The sequence below is a fragment of the Nakaseomyces glabratus genome, chromosome L, assembly GCF_010111755.1.
Source record: "Nakaseomyces glabratus chromosome L, complete sequence".
NCBI classification, from domain to species: domain Eukaryota; kingdom Fungi; phylum Ascomycota; class Saccharomycetes; order Saccharomycetales; family Saccharomycetaceae; genus Nakaseomyces; species Nakaseomyces glabratus.
Window position 1 is genome coordinate 1,026,957 of NC_088962.1, and position 22,319 is coordinate 1,049,275.

The 22,319-nt window shown below is 37.5% G+C and overlaps 11 protein-coding genes and 4 non-coding genes across 15 annotated transcripts; 7 read left to right on the forward strand and 8 right to left on the reverse strand.

Annotated features, from left to right (window-relative positions):
• Window positions 1-481: 481 nt before the first annotated feature.
• On the reverse strand, window positions 482-796 carry GVI51_L09339 (uncharacterized protein; the record flags this gene model as incomplete). Its single annotated transcript, XM_065626650.1, has 1 exon — window positions 482-796. One exon carries the CDS (start codon window positions 794-796, stop codon window positions 482-484), a length of 315 nt encoding a protein of 104 aa, XP_065482722.1.
• A 786-nt stretch (window positions 797-1,582) lies between these two features.
• Window positions 1,583-2,683, forward strand: SUT2 (Sut2p; the record flags this gene model as incomplete). The annotated part of the gene is made up of 1 exon (XM_449183.1): window positions 1,583-2,683. One exon carries the CDS (start codon window positions 1,583-1,585, stop codon window positions 2,681-2,683), a length of 1,101 nt encoding a protein of 366 aa, XP_449183.1.
• Window positions 2,684-3,236: 553 nt separating this feature from the next.
• On the reverse strand, window positions 3,237-3,307 carry tG(GCC)10. Its single transcript has one exon. It is a non-coding gene; the product is annotated as a tRNA-Gly (tRNA).
• Window positions 3,308-3,692: 385 nt separating this feature from the next.
• tE(UUC)6 lies at window positions 3,693-3,764 on the reverse strand. The gene has a single exon. It is a non-coding gene; the product is annotated as a tRNA-Glu (tRNA).
• Window positions 3,765-4,213: 449 nt separating this feature from the next.
• On the reverse strand, window positions 4,214-4,570 carry MSL1 (U2 snRNP complex subunit MSL1; the record flags this gene model as incomplete). Its single annotated transcript, XM_449184.1, has 1 exon — window positions 4,214-4,570. The coding sequence occupies one exon, from the start codon at window positions 4,568-4,570 to the stop codon at window positions 4,214-4,216; it is 357 nt and encodes a 118-aa protein (XP_449184.1).
• A 363-nt stretch (window positions 4,571-4,933) lies between these two features.
• PRI1 (DNA primase subunit PRI1) lies at window positions 4,934-6,166 on the forward strand (the record flags this gene model as incomplete). Its single annotated transcript, XM_449185.1, has 1 exon — window positions 4,934-6,166. The coding sequence occupies one exon, from the start codon at window positions 4,934-4,936 to the stop codon at window positions 6,164-6,166; it is 1,233 nt and encodes a 410-aa protein (XP_449185.1).
• A 32-nt stretch (window positions 6,167-6,198) lies between these two features.
• EGH1 (hydrolase) lies at window positions 6,199-8,364 on the reverse strand (the record flags this gene model as incomplete). Its single annotated transcript, XM_449186.1, has 1 exon — window positions 6,199-8,364. The coding sequence occupies one exon, from the start codon at window positions 8,362-8,364 to the stop codon at window positions 6,199-6,201; it is 2,166 nt and encodes a 721-aa protein (XP_449186.1).
• A 335-nt stretch (window positions 8,365-8,699) lies between these two features.
• Window positions 8,700-8,771, reverse strand: tE(UUC)7. Its single transcript has one exon. It is a non-coding gene; the product is annotated as a tRNA-Glu (tRNA).
• A 986-nt stretch (window positions 8,772-9,757) lies between these two features.
• On the forward strand, window positions 9,758-10,960 carry GVI51_L09515 (alkene reductase; the record flags this gene model as incomplete). The annotated part of the gene is made up of 1 exon (XM_449187.1): window positions 9,758-10,960. The coding sequence occupies one exon, from the start codon at window positions 9,758-9,760 to the stop codon at window positions 10,958-10,960; it is 1,203 nt and encodes a 400-aa protein (XP_449187.1).
• Window positions 10,961-11,191: 231 nt separating this feature from the next.
• On the reverse strand, window positions 11,192-11,262 carry tG(GCC)11. The gene has a single exon. It is a non-coding gene; the product is annotated as a tRNA-Gly (tRNA).
• Window positions 11,263-11,667: 405 nt separating this feature from the next.
• DUT1 (bifunctional dITP/dUTP diphosphatase) lies at window positions 11,668-12,102 on the forward strand (the record flags this gene model as incomplete). Its single annotated transcript, XM_449188.1, has 1 exon — window positions 11,668-12,102. One exon carries the CDS (start codon window positions 11,668-11,670, stop codon window positions 12,100-12,102), a length of 435 nt encoding a protein of 144 aa, XP_449188.1.
• Window positions 12,103-12,432: 330 nt separating this feature from the next.
• Window positions 12,433-13,854, forward strand: DSN1 (MIND complex subunit DSN1; the record flags this gene model as incomplete). Its single annotated transcript, XM_449189.2, has 1 exon — window positions 12,433-13,854. One exon carries the CDS (start codon window positions 12,433-12,435, stop codon window positions 13,852-13,854), a length of 1,422 nt encoding a protein of 473 aa, XP_449189.2.
• Window positions 13,855-14,286: 432 nt separating this feature from the next.
• Window positions 14,287-15,129, reverse strand: STS1 (Sts1p; the record flags this gene model as incomplete). The annotated part of the gene is made up of 1 exon (XM_449190.1): window positions 14,287-15,129. One exon carries the CDS (start codon window positions 15,127-15,129, stop codon window positions 14,287-14,289), a length of 843 nt encoding a protein of 280 aa, XP_449190.1.
• Window positions 15,130-15,463: 334 nt separating this feature from the next.
• SQT1 (Sqt1p) lies at window positions 15,464-16,753 on the forward strand (the record flags this gene model as incomplete). The annotated part of the gene is made up of 1 exon (XM_449191.1): window positions 15,464-16,753. One exon carries the CDS (start codon window positions 15,464-15,466, stop codon window positions 16,751-16,753), a length of 1,290 nt encoding a protein of 429 aa, XP_449191.1.
• Window positions 16,754-17,246: 493 nt separating this feature from the next.
• On the forward strand, window positions 17,247-22,283 carry URB1 (Urb1p; the record flags this gene model as incomplete). Its single annotated transcript, XM_449192.2, has 1 exon — window positions 17,247-22,283. The coding sequence occupies one exon, from the start codon at window positions 17,247-17,249 to the stop codon at window positions 22,281-22,283; it is 5,037 nt and encodes a 1,678-aa protein (XP_449192.2).
• Window positions 22,284-22,319: the final 36 nt, after the last annotated feature.

Sequence of the window (22,319 nt, forward strand, 5' to 3'; positions counted from 1 at the left end):
TTAGAGGGCAATCATCTTTTCTTTTGCTATCAGAAACAATTATTCCGGTGTTTTCTCCTGCATTTGTCTATGGAAAATATTTTTTTGTGGATGTTTTTGTGTGTTTCGAAGAATGGCTCAATAAATCAGGTAGGATTGGGTTTAGGGACTAATTTTTCCGCAAAAAATAAGAGAAGACGAACTTCAGCAATGCAATGAAACCTCAGCACAAACACTCCTAATATATCTCAAATGCGGGGTCAAAGAAAGTGTCAGAGAAACGCAAAATGAAAATAAAGCAAACAACACCATCCCTCCAGCCTTTTCTAAGGGCTTTGCCCAACTGGTTTTCTCAAATGGGCTAATGAGTACGACCGTAACATGCACAGAAGGTGCTATAGTAAAGTAATCTCGGAATTTTTTGTTTTAGTATGTGCCCTTACTGCAATTACATCTCTGGAAAAACTCCAATTTTTTATTTCCTTGAGTACAGAAATCTTGCTCAGATTAGGTTCTGGTGTTTTCTCTTACATGTGGCACAGACTTCACTGTACAGAATGGAGTCCTCTTCATCAATTTCTTTCTTTTTTTTTGTGTGTGTGTGTGTGTTATGAGTCTTTTTGAAACTTCCACCCTCCCTTCCCCTCCTTCTCCAGCGTGATCTGTGTGTGAAATGGAAGTAGGGCCCAACTGGTTCCAGGTCGAGGAAGGAAAAACTTTCGTTCTGCTTCTTTTTGGACCCTTTGTCTTCTATTTTTCCATAATATATTGCTGTCGCACTGCTGTTTCTAGCACTAATGTTTTGCCCCTCCATCATAATTCTTGCTACTCAGCTGGAGATTTGCTGTTTCCTTCCAACTTTCATCGTCTCATAATCATCCCGCAATAAATATTTTGTGACAGTAACGAAGCGCAGACTACAGAGGGGAAGGAAGCTGGCAATTGGTACAGTGGAAGAGGGGAGTTTATAGAATGGCAAGATGCGGAAGACGTTGTCCTGTGTGCGATTAGAACAAAGGGAGAAGGATTATGTACTTTGGCTCATTTCCTAAATGGAACTAGCAAGAAAACATCAATAGCAAAAGAAAAGAAGTGGGAAGGAGAAAAAGAAAAAGCTATAGCAAGGAGAATAGCACGTATCAATTGTTGCAAAACAATATGGAAATTTGAATGATAAGGAATCAGAGCGGATTTCTACTCTCTCGCACTTTTACCTATTTGAATTTTTATTTCTGGGGTTTCTCTACTATTTGGAGGGAGAGGGGGATGTAGTAGTGGGTCGAAGAGCAATCATGTAGAGAAACGACAACGACAGGAAAATAATCAAACCATCTGGAGAAACCATTTGGTATTGAAATGAGGAATTTTACCACCTGAAAAAAAAAAATTTATATATAAGTAACAAGGTTTATCATGAGATTCCTCGAACTGCAGTTTAAGTAATACTGATTAACTTATTTTTATTCCTGCTTTAACTGTATTCTTCATTCCGGAACTTAAAATTTAAAGGTAAGGAAATATTCTATTGTTTTAACTTCTTTTCTATTTTTTCATAGAAGAAGGAATTGAATTAAGAAAAAAGCATAAACTAAAAATTAACGAAATGGCTACAAGTATAACTGTTTTGAATAGAGATACATCTCTCCCACCACTGCTACTACCCAATCTATCATCGTCAAGGGCTTCCTTTGGTGATTCGTTGAGTAGTGTACCAAGCTCTCGCAGTAATAGCAGCTCCACTACATTGAGCCGCATAGATTCCACTTCCTCTGCTGCATCATCGGTATCCTCTACTGATTTATTTTTAAGTAGTCAGCATGTTAACCTAGAACTGAAGAAGGCTAGAACAGATGACCATTACTATTATAATCCTGCTTTTGCTGCTGCGACATTGAGTCCCGTATCATCTTTGCCAAAGCCTACACAAATGCTAGACGTTCCAACTTTAAGCACTTTGCCATCATTCACAAGCACGTACACCACACATTCCCCAACCACACCTGGTGAGGTTATTGGGTCCGCTAACATCGGTGCCACATTGAGCAAATTCGAAAGTAGGGCCTTCAAGGTATCGAAGTCTAAGAAAGCTATACTAAACCTTGCCTCTCCAAAACAGAAACTACCCTCCCCAAAACTTGGTGTGATCCAAAAACCGATTTCTGTACCGCCAAAGAAATCTTCCCCTTTTGTGTCTGCATTCAATACTATGGCAAGTAATATCAAGTCTACATCAGATCTAGTGGCCAACAATGCAGGTAAGAGGCAAAGAATTGGCCCTAGTTGTGACAAATGCCGCTCCAAGAAAATTAAATGTGACGCTAAGATAGACATTCTTTGCCAAGACGAAGCTGTCCTTCACATGTTTGGTCAAAGCCTACACCATGAGCTAACCAAGCATGAGATCGAAACCCAGCTAGGCCAAGAAGTGTACAGTCAAAGCAGCACATTTGCTTACATTTCTAAAGATTTAATGTCAAAGATTGAAAGCAGGGAACCAGATGCTAAGATTATCAAGCATCTGGATAAGATAATCTACTTCCAACCTTGTACTTCTTGTTCTAGAAAGAAAAATACTGCAGTATGTGCTTTCTCTAAAGGTTTTACTAGAGCCGACATTAACATCTTCTCTAAGATTGGTTCGCGTGTTGCTCAAAAGCCAATTTACGAAATGACTTACAAGGAATACAAGAAGGCAGGATTCTAATTTACCATCGATAACTAAAGCCTTACTTTCTCTGCTTCAGGCACAAGCCTGTTAAAACATTCACCAATAATGCATCTTTCAATCTTCTTCATTTGCCATGACAGCAGTAATACCTGTACAGTTCCTAACACTGTTGTAATCATACAGACATAATGACCATACATTCTTATTTTTCACTTCTTTGAAGTGTATGTTTCAAAACTAGTCCTGATACAAGCACATCGTTCAAGTTCGAAAAGAAATAATTTATAATAACAAACCAAAAAAAATAACTGTTTGGATAGTAATCCGCTTTTGTTTTTGAAGTTTGTGATTAAATTTCAACGACCCCATCTTTATTTAATGACCTTATTTGTACTTAAGTATAAATCCTTTAATGATAAAAATATGTTTTTCCGTATTCTCACTTTCATTTGACTTGAAAATCATTGAAAATTGAATCCAACACTACAGAATCTGACATTATATTGTATTATCTTAGCAACTTAAACACAAAAGGCTTACTGTTACAGAGTATACAAACGAAGGCCTATGTTTACTTTTAAAAAAGAAATGCGCAAGCCCGGAATCGAACCGGGGGCCCAACGATGGCAACGTTGGATTTTACCACTAAACCACTTGCGCTTAACTGATTGTTGGTTGTCTGTTGGGAAAGTGGTACTATATGGACTTTTACAGATTTGTCAAGATGAAGTTTTATCTATAAATATCTAGTGTATAGACTGGAAAACAATGCGGAGGCATAGTAAGGCTCCTAAGAAGATATTTATTTTACTCAAATTTATTAATTAGCACCCGCCTGGTTATGATGTAACCATAATAGTATAATTTAAATTTGAAAGACGTTTTGACTCGTTTGCTTAACATAGAAAATTTATTGATGGAATCGGAACTTCTTATGGCACAGGTACATTCATTAATTACTTGATCAAGAGAGATATGGCCAGTTAAAAATAACTTGACAAAAAATAGCAAAAAAATTAACAAATTGGATATTTTGGCTAATTCACTCCGATACGGGGAGTCGAACCCCGGTCTCCACGGTGAAAGCGTGATGTGATAGCCGTTACACTATATCGGAATAGTAACTATTCATGTTAGGGTTAAAATTCTTGCTACTATGTGTAGCATTATTAAAGCACGTGATTAGTATTACCAGGTTCTTGGGTCTACTATGAAGCTTATTGTTGGTAAATCCATATATCTGGTATTATTTGTACGCCGATATGAAAAGCAATTAATATTAAACATTAACGTTATTGCATTCAAAGATAATTCTTGTTTATTTAATATTTAGTATGTATTGCCTAATATTTGTTGCTAGGCAAGTTCTCTGTTTGCGATTCGATTTCTGTTTGATATATGTTTGTAATTGTCTATTATACTTACAGTCCAGCTGAAAGATGTTATTGAGATTTATGACTCATAAATATCGGTGTATTTTACCTATGATAATAACCAATCCAAAAATTAATTGAAACTTTTCTTATTATACATTTGGTGTCGTTAATTGCTCAGAAGGCTGTTGTATCATTCTAGATCTTTGGTATTCGCTTTACTGAATTCAATAGACAAAGGTATATTGAAAAACACTTCACCTTCCAATGCGGCTTTCGCCAGCGATGCTTCTTCAACCGATCGCAGTGTAATAAACGCTTGGGCTCGTAATGCCTTGAAGTTTATTGTAACCTTTAAGACTTCACCATATATCGAAAATAGCATAAATAGACCATGCCTTAGTCGCTTGGTATTTATCTTCTCGTTGAGATTCCTGATGTACAAAGTGTTCTTTGGGGTCGTCTTGGTTTGTTTTCGCCTGGTCGTAGCGTCAGTAGCCCTCTTCTTGCCACCATTCTTATCACTTCGACTTCTCTTCTTAGTAGCCATTAACGTTTACTTATATGCCTCTGCATTATCTAATACCCGTCATTACTGCACTTCTAGTACTATCATCTATCCCAATGAGATGAAACTTTTTATCATTTTTCGTCATTTTCAGGTCTGCCAAAAATTCCACGAAATTAGCGATTTCTTGACCTGAAGCTTCAAAAAAATCAGAACACGAAACTAGTTCAAAATTATATCGAGCAAATACACCAATTGGCGCTAAGAGTATAGAATCATAACAGTATTACAGTATCATAGCTATCCATTAGACTGTTAGTCTGTTATAGCTGATCTGTGGATTTTGTTTGCTGGAGGACAATACACGCTAAAACTGAAAACTGAAAGAAAAAAAAAGAGCGCGATATGACTGAGACTATAAAGCCCAATGGGCCAAGTTCCATGGATATGCAGTATTACTACCAGTATCTCTATCCATTTAAGCAAATATTTCAATGGGTGAATCACTCGCAGAAACCCAGCCGCGACATTATAAATCGGGAGTTTGCGATGGCTTTTAGGTCCGGTGCTTACAAAAGATATAATTCCTATGGTGACGTGCAGGAGTTCAAGGAGGCAATTGAAAAGTCTAATCCCGACAGATTTGAAATTGGTGCTATCTATAATAAACCACCAAAGGAGCGTGATTCGCTGCTGAAAAGTGAGATGGTGCCATTAGAGAAGGAACTTGTATTTGATATCGATATGGATGACTACGATACTTTCAGAACATGTTGTTCAGGAGCTCAAGTGTGCTACAAGTGTTGGAGATTTATATCACTTGCAATGGAGATTATTAATGTTGCATTAAAGGAAGATTTTGGATATAATGACTTTGTGTGGGTGTTTTCCGGTAGACGTGGTGCGCATTGTTGGGTCAGTGATAAGCGTGCAAGAGCATTGAATGACATACAAAGACGTAATGTTTTAGACTACTTGAACGTTGTAAGAGATAGGAATTATGACAAACCCCTGTCTTTGAAGAGGCCATACCACCCACATCTAAGTAGGTCCTTGCAGATTTTAAAAGGGCACTTCGTCGATATTATTTTAGAGGAACAAGATCCATGGAGAGATGATCAGCACGCTATCAAAACATTGCTTCCAGCATTTACAGAAAAACCGGTTATTGAAGCACTTCGAAAATACTGGACAGAGAATCCAAATAGATCAAGTAAAGCTAAATGGGGTGATATAGATACAATAGCTTCAAACCTCAATATAACGAATAAAAGACAAAAAGAAATAATGAATAATAGGCTGAGGGAGGCTAAAGAGGACCTTGTTCTAACCACATTGTATCCAAAGCTAGATGTGGAAGTTACAAAACAAACTATCCATTTACTAAAGGCGCCTTTTTGTATTCATCCGGCCACTGGTAATGTATGTGTTCCAATCGTAGATAATTTCACCCCAGAAAAAGCTCCAAAGCTAATCGTTTTACAAAATGAAATGGAAAAAAGCAATAACAATGTCTCTGAGACTTCTTTACAACCGTTTTTGGATTATTTCCAAAGCTATGTGTCACAATTGCTCAAGCATGAATTAGGTTCAGTAAAAAGAGAAAGAGAAGAGGATGTTAAATCACTTGACTTTTGAAAGTATTTAGAATTTTACGAATATAGTTACATCTAGCATATAACACACGCACTTTTATTTCTTTTCGAAATGCGTAGGGTATTTTTGCCAACTGAAGCGGATTTCCACGCAATAATTTGATGATCGGGATCGTAATGAATTTCCCCAGAAGTTGTTGATATCACACAGCACTCCAGCTCGAAGTGATATCTAGGAACATAAATCTTTGTTTCATTATTAATGTTCTTTGTTTTAATCTCGAGATGGTATGTCTTTTTCTTATGGTTGAATTCAGCGGTCAAAAATTCACCATCAATAGAAATTGGGAAAGGTCTTGAAAGTGAATCTAACGCTCTGAATCCACAAAGATCAAGTTTATCAACGGGTAATCCGAATCTGATTGCTTCTGTCTCCTTCATTAATTTTACGCTATTGGGCATATTTCCAGAAAGCATTTTAACCTCAATATTGTCTTTTTTATGTTTTTCATTGGACCAAACTGAAAAGTCTTCATTATTCCAATTATCTCCCCATTTAGTGTTATTTTCATGGTTGTAGCACCACATGCTGAAAGAAAAATTGTTTCCTTCTAAAGCGTGTCCTATAGCATCTATTGCACTTATTTGTGAGGTATAATCACCTGTTGAATACGCTTTCTTGTCATCTAGATCATAGGGAGCACCAATTTCGGTAAATATCATTGGAATTAATCCTAAATTCTTTTGAGCATCTATTTGCATTTCATATAATTGTTGTTTGATACAATTCTTAACATTATTAGTGCCTAAAGCCAAAGAAGAGACTGGATTAGAATATTTTTTGCAGACCATACCATAAGTATCTATGGTGAATAAGCCAGACCATTTTTTAAACATTATTGTATAGCCATCATAAAAGTGGCCCGCGCATGCTACTCTGTCATCAACTAAATTAGTTCCCTTAATACTTGGCGGCATTCTGAATACCGGAGCTTGAAGTATGACTATCAATTCCTGAGACAGTTTTCTAATTTTTTTGAAAAAGTTAATATAATAATCTCTGAAGAACACCTCGATAAAATATCTATCATCAATGGTTTTGGGGATATCATCTTGCTCACAAAAATATTTAGGCTTTAATATCTTTGGATTACCTGACTCATGATCTATTTCCCAAACCTCGTGCAATCTCCATATGCATGTATGTGCCTTCCATTCATCATTTCTGTGCCAGCCATATAGTTTATCTATCCTATCTCTTTCTTCACCCGTTAACCAGCAATTTTCATGTTTTTGATTTAGTACTCTCTTTCCATATTTTTTAGGGCCAAATGATGTTATCTTATACATATCTACTTCTGTCTCGTACCCTTCGCCAAGGATAAAACTTTGAAAGGCAGAAGGTGTGCCACCCAATCTTAAAAGTCTTGATTCGGGAACTTCGCCAATATCAGGTGTTCCAATTAAACCTTCATTTGGTTCATTAATCGTTTCGATACCTATCACACAGTTATTCTGTATGAGATGCGGAGCTTTTTCAATAATACGCTCGTAAAGTTCAATGAAGGCATCGATAAAATGGTCCTGTAAGTACGATTGTAAGTTCTGTCCATTGATTTCACATTTTGGAGCAAATATATTGCCGGCAAAAAATAAAGTAAACATAGTTTGACATGCTAATTTGTAGTAGTTTGTAGTCCATAACATTTTAGGGTATGGGTTTTCAACAAACTCTTCTTTGCTATGCTGATTGACATAATCAGAGTGTAAGATTGCAGCATGTGTTTCGTAAAACCTTGAAGGATTGAATCCAGCACTGTACAACGTCCAAATCGGCGCACCTGAACCGCCACTAGCCCTACTCCAAACATCTTGATGCGGATCGAGATAAACATAGATTCCGCCAATCTCTTCGATTTTTGATAAGACGTTTATCAAGTAATCCATGTACTGGTAATCGTACTCTCTAGGACCTTTGTGTTCTAATGACTCCCAAGTAATGGGGAACCTTATCATGTTAAAACCCAGAGATTTGAGCCTGTTAATGTGATCTTCAACCTCAGGAAGAGGCACAGGATGGCCTACAAAGCTTACGTCATCCACAGTCTCAAAGTCAATCCTATCAGCAGACCTGATTCCGTAAGGCGTCTTAACACTAGGATCAAAGTTAACACCTCTCAATTGAATAACTCTACCTCTAGAGTCGTAAAATTGACCATCTTTAATAGTTATACGGTCCATATTATCGCAATTCTCCTGGGAAGTCTCTTCACAGCTAGCTTATTGGTAGAAATATATGATGTACAAGAATTCCGTTATTGATGGCATTGTTTTATATATAACTTATACAAATGCGCATATAAAAAAATAATATATAATTATCCCAGCACTCACTGTGGTGCTGATTCCATACTTGTGACCCTAGGTCGATACTCTCTGCTTCTATTTCTTTTGACACATTCTCTCTATTTTTCCGAATTCCACCCATTGTTATCAATCTTGGCTATGAAATGCTAGTAGTAACATTTTTCCGATAAGCAAAAAAAATTAATAAATTGGATATTTTGGCTAATTCACTCCGATACGGGGAGTCGAACCCCGGTCTCCACGGTGAAAGCGTGATGTGATAGCCGTTACACTATATCGGAATAGTAACTATTCATACTTATCAATTAATTTTTGCGGTTTTGTTATTGACCCCAGAATTCCAATTTTATTTTAACATATTATGTATATAGAATAACTAAGACCTACTCAAACCGTTTATTTTACAGTAAAACTATAGTTAATAGAATGTTTCAAAGCTGTATTGTTAGCTTTTTTATGTTTTCAGATCTTATAATGTTGTTTAGAAGTTTATGTTTAGGTTGGGATGTCTTACCAAAGTAGCAATCGTTTGGAACAGTTGTATCCACTCTTTATGGTAAACAATTTTGAACAGCATTACAGATATAGATTGAGTATCAAAATTTAGTAACCGTATTATCTATTTGTTCACAGCGAACTATGAGATAGCTGATAAATAAAATAATTAGCTAATAGCATCGTATAGTTGCGGTGCCGATATACAGAATTTGTAATTACCCTTACCTAAGTGCTTAAAAACGTGGCTATTGAGTCGATTTTTTTGACTGCACTTAACAACAGTAAATAATTGTTTTTAAAACCCGCAACTCGTTAACCAAATATATTCTCAGTACCTTGCGGCACGCCCCCATTGTAATATTATATCTCTCAATATTTGAACTGAACGGTTCCGTTCAGAAAGTAACTCGAAAACTTACGTAAGGCTCGAAGGGTCCCTACGCAGTTCTTCTGTAAATGTGGGGACCGTTTCAGCAATGAATGGGGAAAAAACTGTAAATCTACCTGCAGTTTAAGCTCTCGTGCAGTAAATTCTTAGAGATGCATATTTGGATTATATACGTGTGGGGGTGTTGCATCAGGGAAACCTTAAATTCAGTGTATGGAATAGCTGTCTCCATCGATTACTTCAATGCCATTGTGATGATATAGGCCAATTGCCATGCAAGGTATAAATAGCAGGGAGCATGAAGGAGAGAAAACTCATGTGATAAAATATTAGTCAATTATGTACTAGGAATCCATCCATAATAACACCAAGAATTCCAAAATGCCTTTCAAACACGATTTTACACCAGTTGCTCTAAAGGACACCAATTTATTTAAGCCATTGAAGGTTGGTAACACTGAGGTGTTACAACGTGTTGCTATGGCACCATTGTCCAGATTCAGGGCTGATCCCCAGGGAAATGTGCCAAACAAGAACTGGACAGAAGAATACTACAGACAAAGATCACAAAGGCCTGGTACTATGATTATCACGGAGGCTACTTTCATTTCAGCTCAAGCTGGTGGATACGATGCTGCCCCAGGTATTTGGACTGAGGAACAAATGGAACAATGGAAGAAGATTTTTAAAGCCATCCATGATAACAAGTCATTTGTATGGGTTCAAATGTGGGCTTTGGGAAGACAAGCATTCCCAAATAACATGGCTAGAGATGGTTTGAGATTGGATGCTCCTTCTGCTGACCTATATATGAGTGACAAGCAGAAGGAAGTTGCTAAAGAAAACAACATTGCTCAACATGAACTGACAAAGGAAGACATCAAGCAATACATCAAGGACTATGTCAAGGCCGCTAAGAACTCGGTTGAATCCGGAGCTGATGGTGTTGAAATCCATAGTGCAAACGGTTATCTGTTGAACCAATTCATTGACCCAAAATCAAACAGAAGAACTGACGAATACGGTGGTTCTATTGAAAATAGATGTAGATTTGCTCTTGAAGTGGTTGACGCTGTCGTGGATGCTATCGGTGCTGAGAGAACTGGTATCAGATTATCACCATATGGTTTGTTTGGTAACATGAGTGGCGGTTTTGAACCATCTATTGTTGCTCACTACGCTTACTTAATTGGTGAACTAGAGAAGAGAGGAATTGCAGGCAAAAGACTTGCGTACATTCACCTTGTCGAACCAAGTGTCACTGATTTGATGTTGGTTGAAGACCAAGGCGAATATAAGGAAGGTACAAATGATTTTGCATACTCCATCTGGAAGGGTCCCATCATCAGAGCTGGTAACTATGCACTACATCCAGAATTGGTTAAAGAACAAGTCAAGGATCCTAGAACCTTGATTGCTTACGGTAGATATTTCATCTCCAACCCTGACATCATTGACCGTTTAGAAAATGGTCTGCCATTAAATGAACAAGACAGACCAACCTTCTATACACCCACCGCAGAAGGTTATATTGACTATCCAAACTACAACGATGCTTTGCAACTTGGATGGGACAAGCAGTAGCTGATTAGAATTTCATGTAACGACTTATAGAATGCGCTTTTCTATCTTTTTTTTACTATTTTATGTATTAATGACTCTAATCATATTTTATGTTTCCAGAGTTAGCAAAGAGCATATATAGAAATGACAGTTATTTTTTCATACAATGACATTATTACTTGGAAATATCGAATGAAATGCCTAGACAAACTATGAAGTCTAAATGATAATCGAGCTAAAAATAAAAAGAAATGCGCAAGCCCGGAATCGAACCGGGGGCCCAACGATGGCAACGTTGGATTTTACCACTAAACCACTTGCGCTTAGTTAATTGAATGAGAATGTAAGGAAATTTTAGCCACCTAATAGAATATAAAGTTAATTTTCAAAATGCTATATTAAACAGTTGATGCCAATAAATTTTGGAAGAATGAAGTTATTCTTAGGCTAATCACTCTCTTACGTTCTGGTTAATAGCTAGGGTGCGTCGTTATGTTACGAAATGTAACCTCGTTTGTTAATTACCCGGTGGTAAGATTATGCAATCGACAATGCCTCGTGTCACTCACATTCAATATTTTCGCGTTGCGCAGGAATCGATGAGCTCAAGAGTATTTAAAGAAGGTAAAGCATTGGCTTTTGTTCTCCAGTTTAAATTAACAGCTTGGTAGAAGATTGATCTGTGCTCACCTCTCAAGAGATAATTCATTACAATTAAAACATCGATAATGTCTGGCAACGTTCTAAAAGTGCAACTACGCTCCGAACACGGTATTGCTCCAACTAAGGGTTCTGTGTATGCCGCAGGATACGATATTTACGCCTCGGCAGACTATGTGATTCCAGCCATGGGCCAAGGTATGGTTCCAACTGACATATCCTTCACTGTCCCAGAAGGTACATACGGCAGAATTGCTCCAAGATCAGGTCTAGCGGTCAAGCACGGTATCCAGACCGGTGCTGGTGTTGTAGACAGAGACTACACTGGTGAAGTGAAGATTATACTATTCAATCACTCACAAAAGGATTTTGAAATCAAGAGAGGCGACCGTGTCGCTCAACTTATCTTAGAGAAGATTGTCGACGATGCCGAGGTAGTTGTCGTCGAATCTCTAGAGGACAGCCAGCGTGGTGCTGGTGGCTTCGGTAGTACCGGTAAGTAATAAATATACCAGCATTTTTATATAATAACCAGCATGTGTAATAATAGGATTAAAATAATGATTAACATTAGATTTCAAAAACTGTGTGATCGCAAGCTCATCGCCCATTTTCAGCTTCTTGAACATCTCCTCGGCCTTTGGCTAGTGCGCGAAAAAACAAACAATCAGAAAGTAAACTACAATACTAATTAACTTCAGAAGTTAGATTAGCAGCACTTCAGTAAACCTATAGAGACGGTGCTTAATAGTTTGATATCACGCTAAGAGGCTGTTTGGGAGAATACGTTAAACTGTAGGCGATCGAGGCAGCATTCATATTTTGCTGAGGATATGTCATACCATACAGTTCATATGGAGACACTCCCCATGGGGGACAAGGATAATGGTCTGCATGCTGGTGAGACCGATGGAGATGACGAAGGATTTGAGTTTCGCAGACACAGTAACCTGGGTGTACCAACACTGGGCGAGCGATTAGACAGTTTACATGAGATAAAGAGCGCCAGAAGGATGGATCACTTCAACTCGTCACGGAACTCGTTACGAGGTGGCACTGCTAGTAGTAGTCAACAGGTTCCAGAAGTTGACAATAGAGCACATATAAATGGCATCAATACCTCTTTGCAGGTTGAAGGCAATAGCTCAGTGAAGTATCTGGTGCCTTTGGAATATGTGACCGATAGTGGTAGTATACCGCGAGACAAACTTATAAAAGTGATAGATAACGAGGCGGCTTTAAAATCATCTTTGAACGAGAGAGCAAGAAATAAGCGGTTATCTTTATCACAACGAGGCAGAAGATTATCAATGCTTTCCACTGGTGTAGATAGGCACGTTATTGTTTCACCACATAAAGAAGTGCCCGAGCAAGAGTTTTATAAGCACGTAGGTGATTTGTCCTTTGGAAAAAGTTTACAACTAAGGCAGTTATTTAACTGGTGTTGTGATAGGACATATACAAGGATACAAGAGGCTGATCGCAAGAAGACACAGAGTCAAACTCTTGAGGAGAATGGTTCATACGGCGATCCCAAAAAAATAACCATGAATATTATAAAGAGTTTTGTCCACGATTTAAAGAAAGGAACTTTAGACATTGATTGGGAAGCTGAGGAGGAAGAAGAAGAAGACGATTACAGCGGCAATGGAAATGATACTGAACTGAATGCCCTTTTCGATGACCATAATGATGGTAATACACGCCATACTTCTGCCAGACAAAATTTGACACTATATGATGACGAATTTGATATTACACTAGGTATCCAACCTACTAGACCAGAGTTAGAATATCGGAACAACAAGAAGAATAACAGACAAAGTACAAGGAAAAGAAAAATCCAAACGCCACATAAAAAGCTACCAAATACCAAAAATGTGGAAAACGAGAAAAATCTAATTATGCTGAAGCAGAAAATTGATATATTAGAGAATGATATAAATGAATGGGCTAATACCTTAGATTCACATGATCCACAGAAAGAATGGCAACTTATAAAAGATGTCAAACCGGATAACACAACCCCGGAGCAAACAATTACAAATGCTAACCCAGTAAAGGAACTTGAGGATAGATTAAAGGCTATGAGTATGAATGCTCATTTACTCGACTCAACATCAAAGACACTGTTGGAATTAAGCAGGATAAAATTGGATAAGCTGCGCCGGGCATATTATGACACTGCCAAGAATGAAAAGAAACAAATTGAAAGTACCCGATTGCTCAGAGGGTTGGCTTCATCTCTTAATTAAATGTAGTTTTTTTTTTTTTTTGACTATATAGGTCATATATATGTAGACCAATATTGTAATATTACTTATCAATTCAATACTTTTCAGTATTAAATTTAGAACAACTAATGGTAGGGAGTTATTTTTTATATTTAGTTTTCTAATTATAAAGTTATTATTTATTTGATGTTTGCTCTGCTATTATAGCTAGTTTGAAATGAAAAGTGTTAGTAATAAAGTATCAACAATTTATATGGAATATCCGATATAGGAATACAAATAACTGTAATGAATGTAATACATGAATGTTTCGTAGTAAAGTGCCGTATAATTTTTGAAGTACTAATGCAATAATTATGAATAAGAGAAAACAATGAAACCGAGATTCATAGCCGTAAATTGAGTATCGAAATAATATTAAAAGGAAAGACTCTTACTTATTCTTCCATGTAGTCACATAGAGTATTTGTTATGCATCAGATAACTAGGGTTTGATTCTAGCAGTAAACCTGGACCTGCCACATATGCGGGGCTTTCCATTTCATTTTGTTGGTCTCCAAGCAAGTCCCCATCTGAGGCCAACGATTTGAATAGCGTCACAGCCGATGTCAATAATCCATTAGACCTTTCGTTGTAAGCATTTAGTTTAGTTATCCACTCTTCCATATTTGTGTTCATCACCATATGTATGTCCTTTGAAATTTGCTCAATGAGGCTGCACCATAAGTGTGATATTTGTTCCAGACATTTATCATAGTAATAATTATTGCTTCCGGACTCAAACCGCGGTAGGTCCAATACCAGTTGTGTGCATGACTCTAGGAATTTTAGGGATTCATGTAGATCTGACTTCCTTGGGGGAAGATTATCCAGAGCGCAATCAACCAAGCAATTAAGCAACTCCGTAATGTACGGTTTCATTCGCACAAATGCGTAATCGTCCAGATTTGTGTTATCGTAAGATCTGTTGTAAGGGATATTGCTGTACAACTGTTCAACTTTGCCCTTCAACAACTGTTGGTATTTCTCAGACGCAAACTGGTAACTGCTCACTTTAGCCTGGAAAGTACTTCCAACTTCAGGGTGCTGTCTCATAACCTCCATCAGAACAGACATAAGCTGGTCCTTGCTCATCATCTCCAAACTCCTCTGCGGTGGCAATGGCTGCCCTTGCACATTCAACGCAGGTCTCCTCTTCCGCACACACTTCTGCACCTTGGGCGTCTCGTAGGACTCCTGGAAACTCCTTTTCCTCTTGCCATCCTCTTTCTTGCCCCAGAACATCTGTCCACTCATATTTATTTCAGACCTCTGCGAATAGTTTTTATCAAAACAACGGGACTCCTCTGCCTAACTGTAACAAACCGAAGCGTTACCTACTTATCACAGATAAACCTGGTTACCTCTGATTTGTAAAGCGTGGTTGAGGTTGTTGCTGTTGACATGCCCTTTTATAACAGTTGAAGGACCTCTTGATGCAAAATTTGTGAAAAATTTTGGGAAGCCCCAGGAGAACAGCGAATTTTGAAAAATTTTAGAAAATATATAAAAGAGATGCGATGAGCTCCAGCTACTCATGCTTGTAGACATTCTGCTGAATGGTGGCAAGACTTAGGAATAGAACCAAAAGATGGAACGTGAAGGGAGTCCCGAGGATGAGTTTATTGGCAACGATGAGGTTGACCAAGTGATTGAAGTTGAAGGTGGTGAGCCGATCGAGGAAGATGACGGTATGGATGAAGCTATGGAAGGCGGTGAAGTTGAGGAGACTATTGAGGTTGATCTGTCCAACAACTCGCGTACGTATTTTGACAAGCACACTGACTCTGTGTTTGTAGTGGCGCACCATCCCAGCCTGCCGCTGGTGGCGTCCGGTGGCGCAGACAATGTAATCCATCTATGGACCTCTCACTCACAACCACCTAAGTTTGCTGGTACCTTGAGTGGCCATACTGAGTCAGTTATAGCGGCTCACTTTACTCCAGATGGAAAGTTTTTGGTGTCTGCAGACATGACTGGTAAGTTATTAGTACATGCTTCTGTGAAAGGCGGTGCTCAATGGAAACTAGTGTCAGAGTTGCAAGAAGTCGAAGAGATCATATGGCTGAAGGTTCACCCTAAGGTCAGCGGTGCTTTTGCATTAGGTGCCACCGACGGCTCTGTTTGGTGCTATCAAATTAACGGTGAAGGTGCTTCCGCCACCGTTGAACAACTGATGAGTGGGTTCTCTCATCAAAGTGAGTGTACAATGGGTGAGTTTATCAATATTGAAAAGAGTGAAGAACTAGGTACTTTGGACTTGGTCACATGCTCTCTTGATAGCAGTATTGTAAGTTGGAACTGTTACACCGGCCAAGTAAACTTCAAGATCGCTCAACCTGAGCTGAAAGGTATGGAATGTCCTTGGATTTCTCTATCAGTTGCGCCTGTGGAAATGACTAAAGGTAATGGTGGTATTTTGGCCTGTGGTTCCAACAATGGTGTGATAGCTATAATAAATTGTAACAACAACGGTGCAGTATTACACTTGTCCGGTGTGATAGAATTAAAGCCAGACCAGGAAGAACTTGATTCATCAATCGAAAGTATCGCATGGGCTAAGGGTTTCCCATTGATGGCTCTGGGTCTTGTCGGTGGTGAGGTGCTGCTCTATGACACCAACATGTGGAGAGTAAGGAGGAAGTTTGTCCTAGAAGACTCTGTCACAAAGATAGTCTTTGACTCTAGAGACAACTTATTTGTTTCTTGCATCAACGGTAAGGTTTACGAGTACGACTCAAGAACTGGCCAAGAGAAATTCACCTTTTTAGGTCACAACATGGGTGTACTAGATTTCATAATAACAGAAATGGGCGGTGACAAGCGCCTAATAACTGCTGGTGATGAAGGTGTGTCTCTAGTTTTCGACGTCCAAGCTTAGACAACAATCCTATCCTAAAAGATTAAAATCTATTCTACAATTTCCATTCTTTTCTTTTCCTCTCTACTTTTTATTTAATTCAACAAGATTAACCCCAATTAGTTTCTTTCTGCATTTTATACACATAAGTAATTTCCCCCCAAATCAAATACACTAAGTAACTGATATACCTGTACCTTTCTGTACCGCTATCACAAAGCAAAGACATACACATATGACATTCAGACCAGTCTGTAATATCCATGATGCCTCCCATCACACTCATTATCATCTTGCTGCCCAGCATGACATCCTTGTACGGAGTATTCTTAGCCAACTACCGCATCCGGACGCATTTTGAAAAAAAAATCAGAAAATTTGCGATGAGCTTTCGAAAGCTCATCGCATAATCTTAGTTATGAGACAATAGTTTTAAAATAGGTCACTGTATTTGTAACGATTGCTGTATTTATTGTGAAAGCGGTCAGCAAGCATTGACAAGAGACAGAAGAATATGTCTACCAATGAGCAAAGGGGCAAGTCCTTTAAGGCAGACAATGTCATGGAGAACAGCACCTCTGAAAACAGACTGAGGGAAGTAGTAGATGAATTATTCCCACAAGCTGAGAGTTATAACTATAGTGATCTGATCCTTTTATGTGAGCGTGGGTTTTTGAATCAGGTTGTTCAAAGTTGGTCATATTTCGCGCAAGTTAATAACCATGTTAGGTTTGGTAAGTTGACAAACCTGCTTTTTAAGACATTAGTGGTGCTGGGACGTGATACCAGCATTGAAATCCATGGTTCTGCTCTGATTAAGTTGATCTTAGAGCAATATGCGAAGGTAATGTATAGAGGGTTGAGTTCAATGAGAAGAGGTAACACAATTCCTACTCTAAAACTGATGAAACAAATTATACACTTCGGTGAAGGCAAGCATCTTCAAGACTTTTTAAGTTACTTTGATCTCAAATTATCTATAATTCCTAAAATTTTAACGCCTTCTAAAGCAGAATTAAATGAACCAACAGATGCTCCATCTTATAGAGAATACTTCATCAGCTTTTTCATTGAACTGATCGCAAAGGCTCCAACTATCATAAGAAAGGATATTCTAATGGACAATTATAAAATTCTTAGTGCGTGGTTTAAGTTTATGGACAAGGCCGATAGCCACGAAATACTCTTACAGACAATCACATTGTTTATCAACTCAATATTATTAGAGCCAAGTTTCAAGAAGATGACTAAAACGAAAGTCTTGAACGAAATGGTTCTCATGAAGCTGCACACTCTATACTATGCTGGCGACAAAACTCTGAAAAAGAAAGTCAACGAATTCTTCAAAATTTATGGTTCAGATCCAGTGCACTCAGTTGCATTCACAGATGATTGCGTATGGTTCAAAACTTCTCCATATAATAATGATCAAAAAGGTGTTACGATTACAATAAACCAAAGGAACTTTACCATATATAACAAATTATTATTCAACCTATTGAAAATATTCAAGCCCTGGGACGATGTTATGCAGACTAATACTGTGGTAAGCATTTTAAAAAATGTTCCTGAATTGGTAGCTCCATATTCTCATTACTTGCTCTCATTAGGAAACCATGATCCTAATATCACATCCTACTGGTCTGGTTTGACGTTGTTATATGGAAAAATCATACGTTTAGATATACCCAAATTTATGACTGTAGTCGAAACTGATGAGGTTCCCGATGCTACTATTGTAATTGAGAGCATCATTCCAGCCCCACTTTCGAAAGGGTCTAGTACAAAAACTCTTCAATACGATAACTATTTAGTTAAGATGATGGGAGCACAACTTCTTGTATTTTCATTCCAAAAACTAAGAAAAGTGTTTGATCTATATGAAATGAAGGGCTGGTCATCAAAGAAGTTAGAACTAAGCTCATTGTTCTTGTCCAGGATCCCCGAAATGGCTGTCATATCAAATGCACTAAACCAAGTGTACTCGAACTCTCCAAAAAAACTCATATTACTACTAACATTAACCATGATATTACGCGAGTATGCTGAATTATTCCCAAACTTGTTTTCCTTGAACTTGCCTTCTTCCAATATATTTATGGATATTTTAGCAAAGGAATCTTTCAATGAAATAGAATTTGCAATTCTGGATAACTTTTTGAAATTCCAACCTTACTGTGGGTCTCAAACTAAGTGGTGGACTTCTACTGAATCCCAAAGATCTCTTTTCACATCAATGATTTTACTAGGCGCTACTAAGGATCTATCCATCAGAAAAAAGGTCGAAACCCTTTTGGATGGTCTAATTAAGAATACAATCATCTTCAGCACTGGATTAATTAAACCCATAGCAGCATTAATTAACAGTCTAGAAGCTGTCTGTAAGACAGACTCCAATGGAGAACAGATAAATAAAATTGCCACATTATTAGATTCATCTATCATGAGATGTATCAACACACCCTATAAATACTCCGATAAAGCAACAAATTTCAACCAGATATCACCATTTATTGTGACCCTAACTGAACAATGGAAATTTGTAGACAAATCAACTGATTATGATTTAGTCTTAAACTGGCTAATGATACTTACCAGAAATCTATGGGTTGTGGGTGAGTCAAGAGATGGGATTCTGGCACTTCTAAGAAAGGAATTACCTGAATCCACAGGGGAAATCAATGATTATTTCGATATAAATATCTACTCCAACAATGAAAATTGCATCAAGGAAAATGATCATATACTAAAACAAATGACCGATCAATCATTCTTTCAAATGATTACACTATCAAGTGTTAAAGAACTCTCAAAGGGCTCTGCCCGTATTCCAACATCACAGTTCGATTGCGCTAGTCTTTTCTTTTATCTAGAACTGATTATATTAGATGCAAACATTGCTTTCGACAAAATCTGTGAGCATTCTATAATGAATGCTATTAGTATGATAGATGGCTACTTACAAACGGATGTATCATTTAAAATTCAAGATATTACTAATATTGAAAATATTTTAAGAATTTTATGTACCTCTAGTGAGGATATGAAAAAAGGTAGTTTTGCAATGCTGAAGTATTTTGATTTGTTGATTAGCAACAACATCAAGTCCCCAGCTTTCTCAAAATTTATCTTAGATCTTTTAAACTCGTCAAAGTTCAACTACACATCATCATTTACTACTTTATTTCCTAAAATTATTGAATATCTGAATGGTTATGAACTTGAAAAGATCAATGACAAGAGCATATTAGCTTCCGATCCTACAACTGCTGTGCGAAAACTAGCAACAGAAACTGACGCGACTATATCATTTGAGTTGCTTGAAGCGTGTATTGCAGAGAGCGAACAAAGTGACAATGCATTATCTCTGGTGACAGTCATCAAAGATGGAAGGGTGGAATGTGATGATAGTTCAAAATTGATAGCTGCTGTTATTGACAAAACTGAATTGTTATCAGCTTTTTTCCAGTCTAATTATTTCGATGAAAAGAAGATAGAAAGTTATATTAGCGTTATCAATTCGCCATCACCTTGTTTAGCATTACATATCCGTGATGTTACAAACAACCCAATTGCGACTGAGTATGTTTATAAGGTGGCTGACTATTGTATTAAAAATTTGAACAATCTCACAGATTCAGAAATGGAAAACTTTTTGAAAATAATAGTAGAAGACACTGAAATCCTAAATCAAGAAAACCTTTTAAGGGTTTCTGAGTTTGCCTTAGAAGAATATCACCATAAATTCCGTGCAGTTAATGTGCTTCTAGTTAGAAATATTGTGGCGATAGATGATGCTTTGAAGAAAAAATGGCTCACAAAATTGGTGCTTTACATAACTAAATATCTTTCTGAGAGAGAGAATATGAATTTCAATTTCAAGGAGCTCATTAAAGCTACGGATGACTACTTCTCAGATTTCAATATTTGGGAAAATGTAGCACCATCACTTCTGAACACTCAATTAGAAGTCATACTACAAAGCAAATGGATAAGCAATACCGATATTTTACACTACCTAATCAAACTTACTTTGGGCTCCTCAAAAAAAATTGCTTCCCAGAGAGTCATTCAACTATTACTAAACAATGAGAACATCACTTTAAATGACAACAAGGCCAACTACATTACGAAGTATTTAACTGCTCTTTTGATAAACAGTATATGCGCAACTGACATAAAAAATACCTGTACTACGCTAACCTTAAGAAAGTGTGTCTCCTTTTATAGAGGAAGTCTTGCAGCCCATGATAGAGTTTTATTGAATGTCATCGAAACAGCAGAGGCACAAACTGGCTCTTCTTGGATCAATGACGTGATAACTTGGGATTACATTCAAAATGCAGGTGATGTATTGGATGTTGTTTCTGACATTAATTTGATCAGTCAAATAAATGGTGGATTTGTCGTAACGCTGAGAAAGGACTTTATCGAGAACACTTGCAAGTTTGCTGGTCAAGTTGGTAGACCTAATTTTACGGATGATATCAGATCAGAGCTACAGCATATTGATTCAAACAACAATGACTCATTTTTTGATTCAATCAACCGGACTCCTCGCAATGTTTTAGAATCCTGCTATGACCCATACGCACTAATGCTAATATCCATACAAAATGACGAGTTGGTACAAGCAGCCAGCCATGCGGAATTAAAAGAATCTGTTAATCACACCTACAGAATGGACGTTCAGAAATTTCTGGATGCTGCTCTTTTTCAAGTAGTCATCACTTGTCTAGCATGGGATGGCACAATTTCTGATGTGGCCAATATTATTCTAAAACAACTTTTGATCTCCCTATCTGAAATAAAGGAAACTAGTGATCTCTTTATCTTTAAACTTTTGCTTCAAAAAATAATATTTAGTATCGAACATGCAAAAGCACGCAGCAAGAACTCTTCTCTTCCTAAAGTTGTATTTCATTTCATTTCCCGGTTAATACCATTACTGATGGATCCAGCTAATCCTCTATACGAAAGCGCCTATAGATGGGTCCTTGACAGTCCTTTTATTAGAAGTAATGAAATCCCACTAACTCATAACTTTATTGAGATCTCAGAATCCGGGAGTAACCATGAGACCTACTTCAAACAATTAGTTTGGGTATTGGAATCATTGGAGCAAGGTATCATTGATAAACACGACCTTGGTATACTTAAATCTAAAGGAGTATTAGATTGGTTGCTAAGTTTGCCAAACATCAATTGCTTATCTGTTAGAATTCAGGGACTAATATCTTCAATAATTTACAGACTGCAAAGAATTGAGAATGGTGGAGTTTCCTTAATTACAAGATTTGCTGGAATATCCTCCTTTGAAATGCGCTCCGTAATTCTGAATGATAAACTACGGGAAGCTAAGGCTAATATCGAAAAAAATGACAAAAATACCAACCATCAGCGTCAATACTTGGTGACAAAAGAGCAGCAACTTGCTAGCGAGGAAATACTGGAAGGTTTTGCGACTATTATACAGTCCCAAAAACGTTTGAGAGAATGGACTAACTATGATGAGGACAATATCCTCAAAAGAATATGTCACAGTAAGTAAACAATTACGTATTTATACATTGCATTACAATAAAGC